General features: G+C 39.0%; 2 protein-coding genes across 5 annotated transcripts in view; one reads left to right on the top strand and one right to left on the bottom strand.

Annotated features, from left to right (window-relative positions):
* The window catches only part of xdh (xanthine dehydrogenase), a 28,180-nt gene extending 16,393 nt beyond the window's left edge, over positions 1–11,787 (top strand). For 3 of the 4 annotated variants that reach the window (XM_047157530.2, XM_017475915.3, XM_047157531.2), the window contains 15 exons: positions 562–695; positions 783–870; positions 1,035–1,121; positions 1,252–1,443; positions 1,745–1,890; positions 2,029–2,110; positions 3,343–3,438; positions 4,690–4,818; positions 4,997–5,071; positions 5,299–5,351; positions 5,467–5,581; positions 5,861–5,926; positions 6,008–6,196; positions 6,763–6,930; positions 10,690–11,787. In XM_047157530.2, coding sequence (XP_047013486.1) covers positions 562–695; positions 783–870; positions 1,035–1,121; positions 1,252–1,443; positions 1,745–1,890; positions 2,029–2,110; positions 3,343–3,438; positions 4,690–4,818; positions 4,997–5,071; positions 5,299–5,351; positions 5,467–5,581; positions 5,861–5,926; positions 6,008–6,196; positions 6,763–6,930; positions 10,690–10,740 — 1,671 coding nt within the window. In that variant the 3' untranslated portion in view covers positions 10,741–11,787. Of the gene's footprint in view, positions 1–561; positions 696–782; positions 871–1,034; positions 1,122–1,251; positions 1,444–1,744; positions 1,891–2,028; positions 2,111–3,342; positions 3,439–4,689; positions 4,819–4,996; positions 5,072–5,298; positions 5,352–5,466; positions 5,582–5,860; positions 5,927–6,007; positions 6,197–6,762; positions 6,931–10,689 lie in introns of those variants that run through there. The other variant, XR_006983036.2, reaches the window with a different exon arrangement.
* Positions 11,788–13,853: 2,066 nt separating this feature from the next.
* On the bottom strand, positions 13,854–14,858 carry LOC108269571 (adenosine receptor A2a). The gene has a single exon (XM_047157430.1). It carries the CDS (start codon positions 14,856–14,858, stop codon positions 13,854–13,856), a length of 1,005 nt encoding a protein of 334 aa, XP_047013386.1.
* Positions 14,859–22,099: the final 7,241 nt, after the last annotated feature.

The following is a 22,099-nucleotide window of genomic DNA, read 5'->3' as shown; positions in this document are numbered from 1 at the left end:
AATACATGCAGGATAGGGCACCAGTGTATCACACAGCACCATCCACACATACATTCACACCGAGGGGTCAATTTAGCATAGAAAATTCATCTACCTGCATGTTTTTGGGAAGCCCGAGAACCTGGAGTCAATCCATGCAAACGTGGGTTGAACATTCAAAACTCCACACAGACAGAACCCTGAGCTCAGGATTGAACCGGGGATCCTGAAACTGTGGCCCTGTGTGTGCGGAGTTTGCATGTTCTCCCCATGCTGCAGGGGTTTCCTCCGGGTACTCCGGTTTCCTCCCCCTGTCCAAAGACATGCATGGTAGGCTGATTGGCATGTCCAAAGTGTCCGTAGTGTATGACTGGGTGTGTGAATGTGTGTGTGATTGTGTGCCCTGCGATGGATTGGCACCCTGTCCAGGGTGTACCCCGCCTTGTGCCCGATGCTCCCTGGGATAGGCTCCAGGTTTCCCCGTGACCCTGAAGATGATAAGCGGTATAGAAGATGGATGGATGGATCCTGAATCTGTTTGGACATTTTTCAGAATGGTAATTTTTTACTATTTGGTTTTAGATGCTTGTGGCCAAAGTATTAGGAGTGCCAGCCAGTCATATTGTTTGTCGAGTTAAGAGAATGGGAGGCGGATTCGGAGGAAAAGAGTGCCGCAGCACCATGCTCTCAACAGTTGTGTCTGTTGCTGCTCAGAAGTAAGAAAACAGTTTTGGAAATATTTGTTTTTTTATCATTAGTACTCAGAAATACATACTTGAGTAGTTTCAATGTACCTTCTGTAGAGTCAAGAGACCAGTCCGTTGCATGTTGGACCGCGATGAGGACATGCTGGTAACTGGAGGTCGGCACCCATTCTTTGGACATTACAAGGTAATAATTTTACATGAATATAATTTACTCAGAGCTGTCTCTGCTTAAATGTTGATCATCAATGATGAGAGAGTGGCATGACTAATGTGTTACAGTGTATTTGATAAATAATTTTAAAAAGCTACTCAACAATTCCACTATATATTCTGTTATGATTTGTGAAGGTTGGATTTAAGAAGAATGGAAAAGTGATGGCTCTTGATGTAACCTACTTCAGCAACGCAGGAAATTCCATGGACCTTTCCTTGTCTGTGAGTAGCAGAAGCATGACAAATATGCTCAGTTATATATCCACCTATCTCATTATTCAATCCATATTTGCATTTGTAATTACCTTCAAGCAGGTTCTAGCATAACAGCATATGTTTTGCTTTCCTTTAGATAATGGAACGTGCTCTCTTCCATATGGACAACTGCTATAACATCCCTCACATTCGTGGGACTGGCTACATATGTAAAACCAATCTGCCTTCCAACACTGCATTTCGGGGCTTTGGTGGGCCTCAGGGAATGATGGTAGCAGAGAGTTGGATAAGTGATGTGGCTCTGTATTGTGGCCTCCCTCCTGAACAGGTTTAGTTTGGGATATCAGACTTTTAAAGAAATCAGTTAATGTGTGCTTAAAGCTTTGAGATTCTACTATTCATAAAGCATGTAGCACTGTAGTATAACAACCACATACAAAACACAAGTTACCTTTATATTGGAAACATTTACCCATGTGAAGTATTATTAATTATATCAATTACTTTAAGTAATTGTAGATTTCAGTAATATATATTGCTATATGTTGTCACCTGCACTATTAAAATCCTGCAACTCATTTTTGTTTCACCTCTGCCAAATTTTTTATTGCATCTCCTTGAACTTGCAGGTCAGGATGATGAATCTGTATAAGCAGGGAGACTATACCCCCTTTAAACAGTGTCTGGACCAGTTTACCATACATCGCTGCTGGGAGGAGTGCATGACCATCTCAGACTTCCACCAATGGAAAGCCAAGGTGGAGCAGTATAACAAGTGGGTGGCTACAAGACATTTATAACATGAGGGAAAAAAACTGTTTCATCTGGTAATCCAAAACTGTATTTGATGAAATACATTAGAAAGGGGAATGGATTGAAGAATGTAAGTGGTGCTACTGTTGTTGTGATGCAGACAGAATCGCTGGACCAAAAGAGGGTTGTCCATCATTCCCACAAAGTTTGGCATCAGCTTCACTGCAGTCTTCCTCAACCAGGTTGTCGTCTTTTTTTTTCACTTTGTACCGTGCTTTATATTTAGTAGTTACAACCTGCAGTTGAAATTAACTCAATTGGGATTTTTACCTTTTTATTTACTCAATATGTCTAACATTGGAATGTTACACAAAGTTTAATTAAACAAAAAATCAGAGGTTCTTAGTTTGAACCACTCCACTGTAGCTGTGGCAGTGTGTGCAGGGTCGTTGTCCTGTTTTAAAGTTAACCTTCTTCCTGGCCTCACATCTCTTGCAGACTGGAACAGGTATTTATCTGAATTCATTCATCTTTTTCTCAGCCCTGACCAGTTTCCTAGTCTCTGCTCATCCACACACCATGATGGTACCACCACCATGTTCTACTGTGGGGATGGTGTTCTCAGAATAATCCCAGGGTGATTGGTTTCCTGTGAAATATCAAGCTTTGTGCACAGTCTCACAATCATTTGTTCCACATGTTTCTAGATGAGCATCCAGCATGCATGGATTTTGGCAAACTCAGCAGGGGATTTGTTTAAAATTGCCACTGTTCCGTACAGCCCAGCTTTGTACAGCCAAGCTTTAGATGTCCCATGAACTGACTCTCTCATCTCACCTGTGGATCTCTCCAGCTCCTTCATTATCTTTGGTCTTTTGGTTGCTTCTTTGACTAATGCCCTCCTGACCTTTGGTGGAGAACCTCCTGTAGGTCACAGTTGTCCTATATTCTTTCCATGTTGTAAATAATAGATTTAAATGCGCTCTGCTAGTTGTTCAGCACTTGGGATTTTTTATAACTAAACCCTGACTGATCATTTCTAGAAATTGTTCCGTCCTTGTTTTGATATGTCCTTGGTCTTCGTGATGTTTGTTTGGGTATAACAAACTCTGAGGATTTCCTGAAACAGGTGTATTTATATTGAGATCATGTGACATTTAGTTGCACACAGGTTGACTCCATTCAACTAATTATGTGACTTCTGATGGCAAAAAAAATCTCATGTTTTTTGTTTATAAGTAAAACAACACAATCAATAATATAATACAAATTAAGGCACTTTCCGTTCCAGGGGGTGATTACTTATGCAAGGCACTGTGTGTGTGTGTGTATATATATATATATATATATATATACACACACAGTGTGTATATCAACCCGAACCACCACACACTATATATATGTGTGTGTGTGTGTGTGTGTGTGTGTGTGTGTGTGTGTTGATTGTATTGCTAATTCTTTTTTTTTCTTCCAGGCAGGAGCACTGGTTCATATTTATACAGATGGTTCAGTCCTTCTCACCCATGGTGGAACAGAAATGGGACAAGGCTTACACACTAAAATGGTCCAGGTAAAAGGAGTCAGTGGTGTCAAATGAGATACACACATCCAGGGCTTGTACAAGCACAAAACACAATTGTGTCACCCCCTAAAAAGTACAATGTCACATTGTTGTGGCCAATTAGGAGCTTATTGTTCTTCTTTCTGTGGGATAAGATTTCCAGACATTCAATGGGGTCCAAAAATCTGAGACCACATCAAAAATCTGGGATTTTTGTTTCTTCGTTTAAAATTCAAAATAAACAGAAGGTTTTGCATTTTTAAAATATTTAAAACAAAGGAAGGAAATGTTCAATATTTAACCCTTATTATAAGAGATTGTTGTAGGGAGCATGGCCATGCAAGTTGTGCTTGATCATTAGTAGGTCGTATAACCATAACATGCATGTCAGCTAAACAAGCCAATAAAATATTTGTCCTTTGTGCCTGTGCTTGGAACTCAATAACTTACCTAAATCCTTGGAGGCATTGCTTCTATGAAAAGTGCTTTTAAACAATATCTATATTATATTATTCTATTATTTTAAACGCTTTCAATACTTGGTTATGTTTTGGTTTCGGCAGGAGATGATAGAAAGGAGTGCTTCCTGGAGTATCTTTTAATTGATGAAAAAGTACAAAAACACTTTTCCACAAAATACTATGGAATTTATCACACTGTCATTAAAAGATGAAATAGAGGCCTACTGTGAGTAACAGTAACTCTCTCTCAAAAGATTGTGGACACCTGACCATCACACATGTGCCTTTTGAATGTCCCATTCCAGATTTAGTCCTTTACTGTTATAATAACCTCTGTGGGAATTTGCCCTTTCACAAGAGCATTATTGAGGTCAGGCACAAAGGTATTCAGTGGGGTTGAGGTGAGGGCTGTATGCAGGCCATTCGAGTTCTTCCACGCCATCTTTGGAAAACCGTGTCTTCATGGACCACGCTTTGTGCACAGGGACACTGTCATGCTGCAACAGGTTTGGGCCACTTACGGTAATGGGAAATTGTAATGCTACAGCATACAAAGGCATCCTATAATAACCGATTGACGAAGGCCCACATATGAGGGTGATGGTCAGTTGTCCACAACATCCGTCTCGAGTGATCCGCTCACAAGTGGACAGCGAAGCACGTACTTGTTTACACCTGGCATTTTAAATGCTTCTCCAGTGACCACTTGTGATTAGACTATTAAGACCGCCCTGTGAGTTTGCTGTATCTATATTATATTTAGCAGTGCTACTAAAGTACATGGGGTTGTGTTTTGTAGGTTGCCAGCCGAACTCTGGGAATCCCCAGCACAAAGATTCATATCAGTGAGACCAGCACTAACACAGTCCCAAACACAAGCCCTACTGCTGCATCTGCCTCTTCAGACCTCAATGGCATGGCTGTCTATGTAAGGGCCACTCTACTCTACAATAATTAAATGTCTGATACACAGCCAATAGTTGAAGGAGGATAGACATAATGCCAGCCGAGAAAAACACCTAGGGGAACTGGTTATGATTCTGATAAATTAGAATTCATGCAAATCAAATGGATTAAATAATGCTTTATCCTACAATGTCGCACAGAATGCATGCCAGACGCTGCTGCAGAGACTGGACCCATACAAAGCCAAAAACCCGATGGGCAGCTGGGAGGACTGGGTGTGTAAAATTCTATATATTGGCATTGTTAGCAATATTTTTCCCCCTAATGAACATCATTTATTGAAAATCAAACCTAATGGCTGATTCCAATGTGGTTGAATTCAAGTCAGAAATACCATATTGTAAACAACTTAAGGGTACTGTTACATCTAAACGGCTTTATAGGATTCCCTCTGAGGGAAAATATTTTAATACTTCAAAGTAACCTAAGTTCTTTTTTGTAGGTGAAAGCAGCTTACTTTGACAGGGTGAACTTATCAGCCAATGGGTTTTATAAGTATGTTAAAACATTTTACAATTTCTGACCTTTTTTTTGTTTAAATGTTGCCTGAATCAGCAGCATTTTTACACTATTGACTGCAGGATATTTTGTATACCTCTTGATTCTGCAGGACTCCAGATATTGGCTATGAGTTTGAAACTAATTCAGGCCGCGCATTTAACTACTTCTCTTATGGTGTAGCAGTCTCAGTGGTGGAGGTAGACTGTCTGACTGGCAGTCACAAGGTAAAAACGGTCTTCTTGTCTGTGATAAATTAGTTACAGTATTATTAAATTACTTAGTAATTACATGCAACATACAGTAGTTAATTTGCATTAATTTACTTCTGTTAGCACTGATATCATTTGGATAAAGATGGCTAGATCCATCCTAACATATCTGGTCATAGTTTCATCCTTCATTGTTGGCGATTTCTGATAACTGCTGGTGGTCTTATGTGTTATGTGTTGGTGATGTGTTCATGTGTGGTGACAAAATGATCCAGAACATCTTCATTCCTTTAGAACCTGCATACTTCCATTGTTATGGATGTGGGCAAAAGTCTGAACCCAGCTCTGGACATTGGTCAGGTATACTGGCTTTCACTCATAGTGACCTACTGGCTTGACAACACTCTGTGTATCGGAGCTCACTTGTCATTTTATGTGCAGGTCGAGGGTGCATTCATGCAGGGTGTGGGTCTTTTCACACTTGAAGAGTTGCGCTACTCTCCCCAAGGTTACCTGTACACTCGTGGACCTGGAATGTATAAGATTCCTGCTTTTGGAGACATTCCAACTGAACTTAAGGTCTCACTACTTAGAGATTCCCCCAACGAGAAGGCCATCTTCTCTTCTAAGGTAATACTGGCCTTCATGGTTTATTGCTGTGGTTCTCAAAATGGTGTTTTGGTCATCCCCAGAGGTTCTTGAAGAATAGCCATGGGGTCCATGATTTTTTACAATAGAGTAAATCAGAGCCTTTAATGTTTAAAGTTATTGTATTAGTTATTGTGGTCTTAAATACCAACACCTTAAATTAGATGTGTTTCTTCCTAAACTCAATATAACTCACAAACAAATAGGCTTATAAATAAAGTCCACTTGAATCTATTGACAATTAAAAAGCTTTAATACTGTAGCTCTAAGAAACAGGCAAAATAAATAATAAATAATAAAATTAATTAAATAAAGTGCCTAATATTTAAATAATTGATTGTCTTTATAAATTATATACTGTATGTAGTGAGAGTTTACATGAAAAGTTGTAGGGAACTGCACGGGTTTACTGTATACAGCTGTAAGTCTCAGATTATGTATTACTCATTTAACCTGTCCACATTATGAAGGATATAAGCCCTGATTAATTATTCAGTTATTGTGGAAATGTCTGTGCAACACATTCCTTTTTTCCCCACTTCATTTAGGCTGTGGGAGAGCCTCCCCTGTTCCTGGCAGCCTCAGTTTTCTATGCTATAAAAGATGCTATTACAGCTGCCAGGGCCGAGTCTGGCCTTACAGGACCATTTAGACTGGACAGCCCTGCTACACCTGAGAGAATACGCAACGCTTGTGAGGACAGATTCACCAAACTTGTATGTTGCCCAAGTTTCTTTTTGAATAGACATGTTTATTTTATAACCGTATTGATAAGTTGTAGTTCATGCTAAAACTGCAAAACAATACAGTCATAGTTCATGCTAAAACTGCAAAACAATACAGTAGTTACGCATTCAGAGTTTTGCTTGAGCTGTTGCATGTTGACTAACTTACAACTTGACCATGATTTGCACTTGACTTGTCTTTTTCTGCTTGATCCTTGAGAATTTTTTTTATGTGCCAAGATAACCAAGAAATACAGTATCTCACAAAAGTGAGTACACCCCTCATATTTTTGTAAATATTTGATTACATCTTTTCATGTGACAACACTGAAGAAATGACACTTTGCTACAATGTAAAGTAGTGAGTGTACAGCTTGTGTAACAGTGTAAATTTCCTGTCCCCTCAAAATAACTCAACACACAGCCATTAATGTCTAAACCTCTGGCAATAAAAGTGAGTACACCCCTAAGTGAAAATGTCCAAATTGGGCCCAAAGTGTCAATATTTTGTGTGGCCACCATTATTTTCCAGCACTGCCTTAACCCTCTTGGGCATGGAGTTCACCAGAGCTTCACAGGTTGCCACTGGAGTCCTCGTCCACTCCTCCATGATGACATCACGGAGCTGGTGGATGTTAGAGACCTTGTGCTCCTCCACCTTCCGTTTGAGGATGCCCCACAGATGCTCAATAAGGTTTAGGTCTGGAGACATGCTTGGCCAGTCCATCACCTTCACCCTCAGCTTCTTTAGCAAGGCAGTGGTCTTCTTGGAGGTGTGTTTGGGGTCGTTATCATGCTGGAATGCTGCATAGTTATCATGCTCTGCTTCAGTATGTCACAGTACATGTTGGCATTCATGGTTCCCTCAATGAACTGTAGCTCCCCAGTGCCGGCAGCAGTCATGCAGCCCCAGACCATGACACTCCCACCACCATGCTTGACTGTAGCCAAGACACACTTGTCTTTGTACTCCACACCTGGTTGCCACCACACACGCTTGACACCATCTGAACCAAATAAGTTTATCTTGGTCTCATCAGACCACAGAACATGGTTCCAGTAATCCATGTCCTTAGTCTGCTTGTCTTCAGCAAACTGTTTGCGGGCTTTCTTGTACATCATCTTTAGAAGAGGCTTCCTTCTGGGACGACAGCCATGCAGACCAATTTGATGCAGTGTGCGGCGTATGGTCTGAGCACTGACAGGCTGACTCCCCACCCCTTCAACCTCTGCAGCAATGCTGGCAGCACTCATACGTCTATTTCCCAAAGACAACCTCTGGTTATGACGCTGAGCACGTGGACTCGACTTCTTTGGTCGACCATGGTGAGGCCTGTTTTGAGTGGAAACTGTCCTGTTAAACTGCTGTATGGTCTTGCCCACCGTGCTGCAGCTCGTGTCAGGGTCTTGGCAATCTTCTTAGAGCCTAGGCCATCTTTATGTAGAGCAACAATTCTTTTTTTCAGATCCTCAGACAGTTCTTTGCCATGAGGTGACATGTTGAACTTCCAGTGACCAGTATGAGGGAGTGTGAGAGCGATGACACCAAATTTAACACATCTGCTCCCCATTCACACCTGAGACCTAGTAACACTAACAAGTCACATGACACCAGGGAGGGAAAATGGCTAATTGGGCCCAATTTGGACATTTTCACTTAGGGGTGTACTCACTTTTGTTGCCAGCGGTTTAGACATTATTGGCTGTTTGTTGAGTTATTTTGAGGGGACAGCAAATTTACACTGTTACACAAGCTGTACACTCACTACTTTACATTGTAGCAAAGTATCATTTCTTCAGTGTTGTCACATGAAAAGATATAATCAAATATTTACAAAAATGTGACAGTCTTAAGAAAATTCTCCCAAATGTCTATATGCATGTGATTTCCATTCAGTTTTGCCAACATTTTTTCACACGAGGCACTTTCAATCATTGATTCAAGCCACACTCCGTGTGTCTTTCCATTATCTAAGTATCTATCGCATTGCAGTAACTATACCTACAGTAAGAAGGGAGAAGTCTTTGTTTTGAATCTGAAAAATCTCAGTTTTATCCCCTAAAAGACACACCCTTGGTGAAAGTGGAAGGTCATATCCCAACCTTCTCCCAAGATGTTTCAAAATAATTTCCCTAAAAGGCCGAATCTTTGTACATTCTCAGAAAGCATGAAAATACGTTCCAGTTTCTTGTTTCATTTCCAGCATTTATTATTTTTCACACTACCCATTTTATAAAGCCGAACCGGCGTGTAATAATACCTGTGTAAAACCTTATACTGAATAAATTTACCTCTAGCTTCCTTTATATACCTCCCATTGTTGGATAAAACTCTATTCCAAGTATCCTTATCTATGTCACTATTAAGGTCTCTTTGCCAAATCAGTCTCAGGTTTTCACAATTCCTGTCATCAATCCTTATACACCTTTGATAAAAAAGTAGATGCCTTCTGGACAGGCCTTGGTAATATGCAGAACTCTTCTAAAACATTATTTTCTTGCCCCATGCAAACTGATGCCTTCAAACAATTTCGAATCTGTAAATATTTCCAAAAATTATCCCAGCTTTCTAAATGAAATTTTCATAATAAATTGTTATTTGATAAAAGCCTTTAGAGCACGTATACCACTTCTAAATCACTGTCCCCAAAACAGAGGTTTTTTCCCTATTTTATTATATGGATTATTTAATTATCATTAAATTAAAAGAAGGCAGAAGTATTGGTTATCGGTATCGGCTGAGAAATTTAGTATCGGTGCACCTCTAGTTTAGATACATCTTCCATGTGCGAGATTCGATTTTCGGCTTCATTAAGTCTAATTGCATCTTTAAGTTCTGTAGTGGTTGCCTTAATCATAATCACATCACTCACCACCCCTTGCAGAGCAGCATTCATTTTACAAATTTTAGCAAACAGCTCTTTCATGTTCGGGTTTTGAATACGTGACTCTGGCGACAGTGGGTTGTTAGATTCAGGGCTTGTTGTTTTAAGGCACGTCTGTACCCCTCAAATTGGTTGCTTGGAAGAGGTCATCCTGTGGTCTGTTGATCACTTTTTGTGAAAAACAAAGTTATCTGCATAAGTTTGATTCAATTTGTGAAGTAAATATATATTAAATCTATTTAACGGTGGGTACCCGTAGCTATACTCTAGTGTGCCGCCATTTCCCAGCTTGCCACCACATGACTCCCTGACTGGGACTTCTTAATTATTGCCCTGATGGTGGAAATGGGCATTTTCAATGCTTATTTTCTTATAGCCACTTCCCATTTTGTGAAGCTCAACAACCTTTTTCCGCACACCACAGCTATATTCCTTGCGCTTACCCATTGTCATGAATGACTAAGAGAATTTGGCATATGTGTTACCTCATATTTATGCCCCTGTGAAACAAGAAGTCATGGTTGAACAATTTCCTGTTCCTAGTCACCCAGGTGTACTAAAAATGTTTAAAATATCAATATTAATATACTTCAAATATATTTTTCTCATATGAATTCATAGGTGTGCCAATAATTGTTGCACACCTATATTTAAAAGACATTTTTTACACACCTGTGTTATGTTAGAGCAGAGTATTTGTGTGAATTTTTTGAACAAAAGATCAAAATGTTAAACAATAAAGACAAATTTTCACAGCCTTCTTTGCTCATATTTACCAAGGATGCAATTATTAGTGGAGGGCACTGTATTTCATAATATTAAACAATATTCTACCAATATATGATGCATGTTTATTTTGTTTCAGTGTCCTCCTTCGGAGCTGGGAACGTATACACCATGGGATGTGAAGGTGTAAGACACAAAAGTCCTAAACATGTGGTACCTACTGCAGTCTCACTATTTAACATTCAGTACTACTCACTGGTTATATATGAATGCAAAAACTCTTGTAGAATTACTGACAATCAAAAATGGTTAGAATGTGTCTCTATGAAATTGTTTATTGAGTAATTGATGGATTTAGTTCTGTCTACAAAATGTACTGTTTAATTGTTTAAATGACACTAAATAATGTTTTACATTAAATAATTTAATTTTGTATGCTTACAATGATTTACCAAGCCTCCCAATGATAATCCTCATCCTTAATTTTATAATAAAAATGATTATTATATATTATACATCTACAAACCCTTGAAGTAATAATCTAAAATTGAACATTCTACAGAACATTCATTAACTTCATAACTATAGGAATGAAGGTTTTTTTTATTTTTTTTAAACCATCTAACTAATAAATACAGGTTTGCTTCAAATGCTGGACTCTATGTAATCTCCATGTGCCACATGGAATATATATACTGTATATTGAGTGCTGAATCTATATATTTATAGAGTCATTTCACAATTGGAAACTACTGACTAGTACTATTTCCCATTGTGAAACAACTCTAATATATAAAATCAACACTCTATATATACTCTGTCAGCATTTCCCAACCTTTTTTCAGTCACGCCAGTCTGATAATTTGTGGCACCCTACACAAACATTAACGCTGGACAGCGTTAAGCCTGGTTTAAACTCGCCGTGTCCGCAATAGCGTGAGGGAGCGTGCGGCAAAAATGACTTAATCGCGGAATGGGCGGTCGAGCATGTTGAGTGCGCGAGGCCTCATTCCACGTGGCAGTTTGCATGCCATTTTTTGTAACGGCATCTGGAAATGAATGACTTCGAGGCAACTCTTGCCGAAAGGTACGATTATACAAGTACCTCTATGATCCATCCATGCGGGACCATAGAGATGGCCAGATGGCACAAAATTCATGGAAAGGTTTTTAAAAATAGTCATTTGGATTTGCTTTGTACATACAGTTGAAAGAATAAAGCCAAAGCTGAAAGTTTTTTGCTGGTGCATCATGATTTCATTCATCAGTGTCTTCAAATAAACACAGTCACTACACTACACCTTCAGAGAGTGATTAAACCCCATTCTTTTGTCTTTATAAATAGAGAGACATTCGCACTGATGGGCGAACATAATCACCTGATTTTGTAAATGTAACAAGTTCCATTTGTAGGAAGCTCCCACTTTTTGCTTACGTCTACAGTAATTGCTAACATTTACAAAATGCAAAATCAAAATACAAATATCAAAATACAAAATAAAAATCGAGGTTCTTCAATTTAGTTTTATACATGTTCTCATATTTACAGATATATTTTACTGGGTTTTATAGGATTCTTCGCTCTATTTTTTCATACCGTGGGTTTTGGTGAAGTGTACTGAAAACAAACACAGCAATTCCTCCTCAGCATTCAGCAACTCCACACGAGACGCCATGTTTGTAAGCGTCGCTATGGTTGTTCCGACAAACTACTTCTCTCAGCTACTTCCTGTTGGTTTATAGGACGATTACTCAGAGTCGCCCCCTTTCGCTTCAAAGAATATTACAACGGCGAGCGCGGCGAGCATAAATGCCTCGTCCGTTTGGGGAGGTGCGCGCGCAGTCAGTGGAGGTTCGCGCTGCGGAGTCAGGCGGAAGTATAAACAAGGCTTTAGCTCCGTGAGGAAGAAGTTGATGGTCCAGAAGCATCTGAAGCGTTTCTTTTAAGAAATATGTCCATATTCCTTTGCACTACACACGCATCGTCACACGCTAATTATTAGGATAAAACACACGCACACCGATGTTGACGTGCTGCGGGGGGGTCGAGGAGGAGGGAATTATTATTTGCATATATAATTTATTATTATTATTATTATTATTATTATTATGAAATCTGTTTTTAAATCACGCGACACGCTTAATTAACATGACACCTGATCACAGCATAGGCATGATGTCACACCCCCTCCAACTCTGGTCACGCGCGAGAGTGCTTCCCACAGCGTGTAGTTCACGCAAACTTACGTGTGTAACCCAGACGTTTTCCTCTGTGTTTTAGCTGTGTAATATATCTTCATTTTCTACTAACTTTTTTTTTCATTTACTTGTGTACAGGGCCATTGTCAGGTTTGAGCTAGGCATCTTGGCTCCACAACATTTTCTAAGGAATTACATTGGTTATATTTCCCAAAATATAAGCAAATAAACATAAACTAGTGGTATAATTTAGACCCTGGCGGGCAGTTAGTATGAACCACTGTGCATTCACGTTAATTCACATGATCTTTCCTTGTCCCACAAGTTTCATACGTGAGCATGATTTAGCACACAATACAGGAAAGTAAAATCTCCACTCCAGAAAACTGTATCTGTATTCATTTAGGACACATTATCTGTTCAATCTTTATAATGTATTCATATTCAGTTAGATCTCAAATATTTATACTTACATACTTTTGAATAAAAGTTATTGTTGACACTAAAACACACAACATAAAATTTCTAAGTAAGATGTGTATGCTTTTGTATACCGAGTACTTTGAGGTAAAACTCAAGAATTAGCTAAAATACAGCAGTCGCAATTGTGAAAGTAAACAAAACATGCCAATGCTTTGAAGGATGTGAACTGGAGCAGAGTAATGTTATTCAATTGCGAATCTGTTTTTAGAGGATTTAAACCTAACATGGTGAACAAATTATATTATAGAATTCAGGCAATTTTATTGGGGTTATCTCATACAGTGTGGCAAGTAATAATCTGGAAAGACCTTTGTAATAGCACAGTCTAAAACTGGATTTAAAGAGAAGCAAATCAGTAAATGAATCACATGAAAATGAATCACATGTAAATGAATCACGTGAAAATGAATCACATGTAAATGAATCACATGTAAATGAATCACGTGAATATGAACCACGTGTAAATGAATCACATGTAAATGAATCACATGAATATGAACCACATGTAAATGTATCACATGTAAATGAATTTTAAAAAAAGTAAATAGAAAAATAGTTCTCATTATAAGTAGTTTCTTAGTGAGAACACTGTTGCAGATGCTCACATTATTTCACTTTTCTTTAAGTCCCGTTACTTTCAGTAGTATCAGAGAGTGGAGGAGTAACTCGACAACAAATAAACATGCCTTTGAATGCCTGACGGAAGGATTTCATCCTATAGGTATAGAGCAGAGGGTTAATGGCCGAATTGGCATGGGAAAGAATGATTGCTGTCAAAATAAGAGGCAATGGCACTATGCACTGTGGACAGAACTGCTGCAAGCAATTCAGAATGTGAATTGGCATCCAGCACAGCACAAAAAGGAAGATAAGCAGGAAAATTGAGGTGGCCTTCTTTGCTTCACGTCGCATGGCTGAATTTTGCCTAGGTTGCACTTCTAATGCACTGTGTAATGCTGCAATGCGCCTCACCTGCCTCCTCACGGTTATGAAGATGTGAGCATAAATGAAAAACATTGCCAGCAGAGGAATCAGAACACAGCCAAAGAAGTTGAAGTACACCATGAAGGCCATGTCCACCACACAGGCAAAGAAGCAGTAGTTAATCTGACTGGATCGGTTCTGAAAGTTTAGCAGCGGCATTGAGCTCAAAAGGAAAGCGAGAAACCAGGTTAGCAGTATGACTAGCCGAGCATTCCTTGGCTTCAAGAGCCTCTGGTAGTGGAACGGCAACAGGATTGCCACATAGCGCTCAATGGCTATTGCTAGCAAGCTGAAGACAGAGCTCTGGGTTAATGTGATAAGCATGTACACAATAGTAGCGCACAGGTATAGATTATTAAGGGGGAGACCCAGGTCTGTCATAATAGCAAAGGGAATGGCCAGTGTGCCTACAAAGAAATCAGCTGCTGCCAAAGAGACCAAGAAGTAGTTGGTGACTGTTCGGAGCTTCTTGTTGCATCCCACTGCAATGCAAACCAGTAGATTTCCAAATGCAGACAGAATGGATATCATTACTTCAGCTGCGATGTAAGGTCCATGCAAAAACTCTTCCTTTTGAGGGATGACTGTTTGATTTGATCCGTTCAGAGTAACCTCCAAGCAGATCTTCATAGTTCCATTCATGTGGACCTCCTCAGTTCCAGTGCTGAGTCCTGGCTTTAATCACTGGAATTTCAGAAAGAACAAAAAAAAAGTGTTACTCTAGATCTCATAATACACTTGTTAGTTGACCAGTTTGGAAACTCCATTATTGGAGAACTGATTAAATCTTGTCCTTATGAAAAAGCGTATTGTCATTGAATGGGCTGACACTTTGTCTTTTTGTACCAACCTAAGGATATTTGCTCTTTTCAGATTCAAAACATTGCGTTTATTATGTCTTATTGTTGGCTGTTGATATAGATAAGTTTATTAGTATTTGTCACGTTATCCACCAGCAATATGTTCCTGAGCAGATTTCTCGTGGCCACTGTATTGTTTGTGTATTCAGCATTTAGTGCCCCCATGTCTCAATCTGATGCTGGAACAAAACTAGTGCTGACTGAAATGATTTTTCCATCTTTTAATGGAAAATGTAGGATGGTCAGTAACACTTAAAAAAAAACCTTATGAATTTGTTTTAAATTATGAATGTTAATGACAGTAACAGTCTAATCCATTATATATATATATATATATATATATATATATATATATATATATATATATATATATATATATACAGTGAGGGAAAAAAGTATTTGATCCCCTGCTGATTTTGTACGTTTGCCCACTGACAAAGAAATAATCATTCTATAACTTTAATGGTAGATTTATTTGAACAGTGAGAGACAGAATAACAACAAAAAAATCCAGAAAAACGCACGTCAAAAATGTTATAAATTGATTAGCATTTTAATGAGGGAAATAAGTATTTGACCCCTCTGCAAAACATGACTTAGTACTTGTTGGCAATCACAGAGGTCAGACGTTTCTTGTAGTTGGCCACCAGGTTTGCACACATCTCAGGAGGGATTTTGTCCCACTCCTCTTTGCAGATCTTCTCCAAATCATTAAGGTTTCGAGGCTGACGTTTGGCAACTCGAACCTTCAGCTCCCTCCACAGATTTTCTATGGGATTTAGGTCTGGAGACTGCCTAGGTCACTCCAGGACCTTAATGTGCTTCTTCTTGAGCCACTCCTTTGTTGCCTTGGCCGTGTGTTTTGGGTCATTGTCATGCTGGAATACCCATCCACGACTCATTTTCAATGCCCTGTCTGAGGGAAGGAGGTTTTCACCCAAGATTTGACGGTACATGGCTCCGTCCATCATCCCTTTGATGCGGTGAAGTTGCCCTGTCCCCTTAGCAGAAAAAAAAACCCCAAAGCATAATGTTTCCACCTCCATGTTTGACGGTGGGGATGGTGTTCCAGGGGTCATAGGCAGCATTCCTCCTCCTCCAAACACGGTGAGTTGAGTTGATGCCAAAGAGCTCCATTTTGGTCTCAGCTGACCTCAACACTTTCACCCAGTTGTCCTCTGAATCATTCAGATGTTCATTGGCAAACTTCAGACGGGCATGTATATGTGCTTTCTTGAGCAGCGGACCTTGCACGCACTGCAGGATTTCAGTCCTTCACGGCGTAGTGTGTTACCAATTGTTTTCTTGGTGACTATGGTCCCAGCTGCCTTGAGATCATTGACAAGATCCTCCCGTGTAGTTCTGGGCTGATTCCTCCCTGTTCTCATGATCAATGCAACTCCACGAGGTGAGATCTTGCATGGAGCCCCAGGCCGAGGGAGATTGACAGTTCTTTTGTGCTACTTCCATTTGCGAATAATCGCACCAACTGTTGTCCCCTTCTCACCAAGCTGCTTGGCACTGGTCTTGTAGCCCATTCCAGACTTGTGTAGGTCTACAGTCTTGTCCCTGACATCCTTGGAGAGCTCTTTGGTCTTGGCCATGGTGGAGAGTTTGGAATCTGATTGATTGATTGCTTCAGTGGACAGGTGTCTTTTATACAGGTAACAAACTGATATTAGGAGCACTCCCTTTAAGAGTGTGCTCCTAATCTCAGCTCGTCACCTGTATAAAAGACACCTGGGAGCCAGAAATCTTTCTGATCGAGAGGGGGTCAAATACTTTTTTCCCTCATTAAAATGCAAATTAATTTATAAAATTTTTGACGTGCGTTTTTCTGGATTTTTTTGTTGTTATTCTGTCTCTCACTGTTCAAATACAACTACCATTAAAATTATAGACTGATCATTTCTTTGTCAGTGGGCAAACGTACAAAATCAGCAGGGGATCAAATACTTTTTTCCCTCACTGTATATATATATATATATATATATATATATATATATATATATATATATATATATATATATATATATATATATATAAGCTTTAATAAATTCTTAATATATGAGACCTAATTTTGATATATAATAATTATAAGATTGTAGTAGTATAATTATTTATGTTTATGGTTAATATATTGGATTTTCTGAGGGACTGGTTAGCTCCTACTGGAAGATGCAGAGTTCCAAATAGAGATTAAGTAGTGTAGAATAACATAGACTGGTGCCAAAATCAGGAGGAAAACTCATGCCATCATATTCATCAGATTAGTTCTGTAGTTCAGTCATATGCACTCACTGGCCACATTAATAGGACCACATGTACACCGTTGCAAATATTCAATTATCCCATCAGCCAATCATGTGGACGCAGGACAATCCATAATAGCATGCTGATCAGAGCTTCAGTTAATGTTCACATCAAATTTCAGATGGGGAAAAAATGTGATTTCAGGTCTCGGTCTCTTTGACCGTGGCATGGCTGTTGGTACCAGACAGTATGTCAGTATTTCAGAAAAAAAAAAAAAAAAAAGTTGCTCCCTGGGAATTTTCACAAGAACTGTGAAGTCTCTAGCATTTACACCGAATTATGCAAAAAAGAGAAAAAGAAATCCAGTGAATGCCAGTTCCGCAGAAATGCTTTGTTGATTACAGAGATCAGAGGAGACTGGCCAGACGTGTTGAAGCTGACGAAGTCTACAGTAACTCAAATAACCACTCTTTACAAATGTGGTGAGCAGAAAAGCATCTCAGAAAGCACAACATGAAGCTTGAGGCAGATATGCTACAACAACAGAGGGCCACATCAGGTTCCACTCCTGTCAACCAAGAACAGGAATCTGAGGCTACATGAACACACCTAAACTGGGCAATTGAAGATTTGGAAAAAAAAATCCAGTTGAGCATTGTTTGAATGTCACAGCAGAGAATTGTTGCTGACCATCTTTTTTGGCCACAATTTACCCATCTTATAATGCCTACTTCCAGCATGATAATGCACAGTCACACAAAGTAATCTCAAATTGGTTCAATTAACATGACAATGAGTGATGATGGATCAGAATCTCAAAGGAATGATTCCACCTTACGGAAAACACCTTATGTAATCCATGCCATAAAGTATAGAGGATGTTCTGATAAAAAAGGGTCATACCCAGTGTTATTATGGTGTTCCTTATAAAGTTGCTAGTGAGTATAGTAATAAATATTTGATACTGCAGCAACCCACTTTAAAACTTGAGGTAAATTAGCTATGTAGTAGTTGCATATGTGAAATTAGTTTATTCAATTTATTCAAATTAAATGTAATAAAAATGAAATGTTTTTAATCATCAGCATGGAATTAAAAAAAAATAAAAAAATCCAAATTCACCAGAGCACTACATATAGCAGACCTGATCACAAACAAGGAATATAGAAGATTACCGAATACGTTACCTCTGGCCTGCATCTGAAGGTCCACGGAGTCTAAGCAATTAAAGGTGTAATAGTTGACCTGAGGAAATGTAGGATATGAGATATCTGTAGCACCAGTCCAGCTGACCATTCAGTTTACACCATTCTTTAACCTATATTCTGAGTTTCATTCAACACCACACTAACAACCAGCAAGTTGTTAAATACGTGAGAGGTTGAGCAGGCTGCCTTCTCTTAAGTCCCACCCTTTATTTTGTTTGTACAGCATCTAAAAAACAGTGTGAATATGAGTATATTGAATATGAGTAAGCTGAAAATGATCAACAAGCGGTAATGAAGCAGAAAGAGTTTATAAAATTGTGTTTTAGCAGTGTGCTGTGTTCACTGTATTAGTGTGGTTTGCCAGTTTTACCCTGCATTATCTGTATAATATTCTGCAAATCCAACTAAACATGTTGAACCCTACGTTATTGGATATCTGATTTAATCTCGTCCTTATGCATATTGTCATTCAATGGGTAAACACTTTTTGTACTGAACTTAGAATATTTGTTTTCACATTCAAAATGTTGAGGTTATTATGTCTTATTGTTGGACAGTGGTGTAGATAAGTTTATCTGAGTTTATCACGATAAACCCGACTGCAATATGTACCTGGACTGAACGTTTCTCCAGGCTATTGTATTGTTTGTTTATTCAACATTTAGTGCTTTCATGTGTCAGTCTGTTGCAGGAACACCTGAAAGAGTGCTGTAGTCTTCCTGATGATTACACTTTATTTTAATATCACTCCTTACTTCTATTTTTTTTTAACTGTACTGTTATGTATTATGAAAGGTAATGCTATTTAACATTATTTTCCTGGCATGGTTTGGGTCTACCTGAGGGTAGGGTCATTGGAAGGTATGGTAGGTAGGGTAGGTAGGGTAGGGTAGGGTAGGGTAAGGTAGGGTCATTAATATTAATCTAACTGATTACCTTTATCCTATGATGAAACATTTCTATCCTGATTGGGGGGGGGGGGGGCATCCACAGGGCACCAGGGCTCACTGACTGTTTTGTTGAGAAAATTGTGCAAATGATATGCTATGGCTTTCAGTCAACAGATCTCTATCCAATTTAATACCCATGGGAGATTTTTGAGTTGTTGATGTTAGACAGTGCTCACCGTAATTGACATCAACACACCAGTTGAGGGAATATCATTTACAAGAATGGTGCGAAATGTAATGAATCCAGTACAGTTCCAAAAACATGTACAGTGGAAGCTACAATATACTCATGGTGGCCTAACATCTTACTAACACACATGGGGTTTTTTTTTCTACCTAACATGTTGGTTGTTGTTTCCCCCTTTAATTTGTCACCCATCTGTATATCAGATATGGTTTAATAGTAAAGGTTAATGATCATATTAGTCATGCCATCACATGTTCTTGGCAAGGCTCTCAGCAGCACCCATTTCACTGGATTTTTAATTTAATTTTTTTTTTAATTATTGCCATTTTTGTTGTTGACAATTGCAAATACTGTTTGCACCAGGTCAGGCAGCATCTTTAATTTCCTTTGTACATCAAGGTTCAGTTTGTACAGGTGCTGTAGCATGTCCACAGAAACACCTAATTAAAAATGCATTGGGGGTCAGAGAGCTCATGATAGTTCCTGTGCTTTTCATCCAGGAACAACTTCAGTACAGCACAACTAGCAGTACAGTATATTGGCAGAATACTAGGAAGGTTTTCTTCAATGAGTTTGAATAAAACGGACAATTTCCAGAACAGGCGACACCAAGTGCTCCTGAAGAAGTCAACCGAGCTTAGGCGTTCAAAAAAGTATTCAACAGTTCTACCCTATACTTTCATTTCATTTCCAAAATAAATTCTATATTTTAAAGTATTTTAAACGTTTTTTAGTTTTATTTTTCAAAAAAAAAAAAAAGCAAGACATCTCTCTGGTCTTGCTGTGGCTGCTCTCTCTATTTCTTCTTCCCTCTTTACTGCTTCTTGCTTCCTCTCCTCTTCCCTTTCGGCCTGCTGCCACACTTGCTCTCTTCCTAGCAGATGCAACCGTATTATTTTCCCTGGCTGGGTATGAGGAAGACACAACACAACCAGTAGAGGCTTCTAGAGATCTGCATCTGGAGTTCTGTATTCATCATGTCATACCACTGCCAGGTAGCAGTACTAACACTTCTTACTTCTGCCCCTTATCCGGTTGATAGGTCCCTGAGCCAGTATTCGTTTAAGATGAATATTTGTCTTCCTGTTGTCACACAGGGACTGCTATTTTTTAAAACTGCAATAGATTTGGTAAGTGTGTGTTTAAAAAAAAAAATGCTATTGCATCTGAGTGTCTGTCCAAACGCACAAGGCACCATTCTGTTTATATATCTCATTCTACATGGGACAACTGCTAATCGATTCTCATTTTGTCACTAGGGGGCGTCATTTGTCTTCTATCACTAATTTATACCCATACAGTATGACACATTTCATGATGGGTCAATTTCAATTCCAAGATGAAATGGATTTTACTCAGATTAGATGTCATAAATCTACATGACATGCATTTTCAGTTCTCACTTTCAGTAACTGCTTTATCCTTTTTAGGATCAGGATGACTTCAGGGAACTATCCTGGGAACGCTATGTGAAGCAGGAATAGGTGGAATGGGCTTAATTGAGAATACTGGGATTATATGTCAATCTACACAAAATATCCTGCGATACTGAAGAGTGTGGGGGTAAATATAGTTTGCAAAATTACTTACAAATAAAATTAAATTAGATAAGTATTCACCCATTAAGTGAAACCTTAAAATTGGTTCTGGTGCATCAGCTGTCAACAGAAGCCACATTAGTTGGAGTCCACCTGTGTCAGTTAAATGGTCTGCACTTACATAGTGCTTTTTTTACTTTAGTGGTTCTACAAAGCACTTTACACTGTTTCTCATTCACACACACCAATGTTAACAAAGCTGCCATGCAAGGCAACTTAGTTTTCAGAGTCTTGCCCAAGAACACTTCGGCATGTGTAGTCATTTGCGCTGAGACTCGAACCGTCAACCCTACAATTAATGGACAACCCTTTCTACCACCTGAGTCACAGCCATCCATAAAGTGTCACGTGATCTTAATATAAACACACCTGCTCCTGGAAGATATCATGAAGACAAAGGAACTATCAAAAAAAAAAAGTCCAGCGCCATTTAATTGCCACTCCCATCCACTCCCGAAGGAAGTCTGACCAATCCTGCCTGCTCCCCCAGTTGAAACCTCTTCCAGCATGACAGTGCCCCTGTTCACAAAACAAGGTCCATGAAGACATGGTTTGCCAAAGTTGGAGTGGAAGAACTCATGTGACCTGCACAGACCCCCCTGACCTCAACCCCACTGAACATATTTGGGATGAACTGGAACACCAACTGCACCTCAGACATTCTTACCTAATATTAGAACTTCACCTCACTTATGCTCTTGTGGTTGAATGGACCCAAAGCTCCACAGCTAAATTCCTAAATCTAGTGGAAAGCCTTCCCAGAAGAGCAGAGGTTATTATATAAAGAGGGGAATAAATATAAAATGTTTTTTTAATTTTTTTAAAAA

The sequence above is a fragment of the Ictalurus punctatus genome, chromosome 9 (genome assembly GCF_001660625.3).
Source record: "Ictalurus punctatus breed USDA103 chromosome 9, Coco_2.0, whole genome shotgun sequence".
In the NCBI taxonomy this organism is placed as follows: domain Eukaryota; kingdom Metazoa; phylum Chordata; class Actinopteri; order Siluriformes; family Ictaluridae; genus Ictalurus; species Ictalurus punctatus.
The sequence above is the reverse complement of the archived record's forward strand: the minus strand, read 5'-3'. Positions and strand labels throughout refer to the sequence as shown.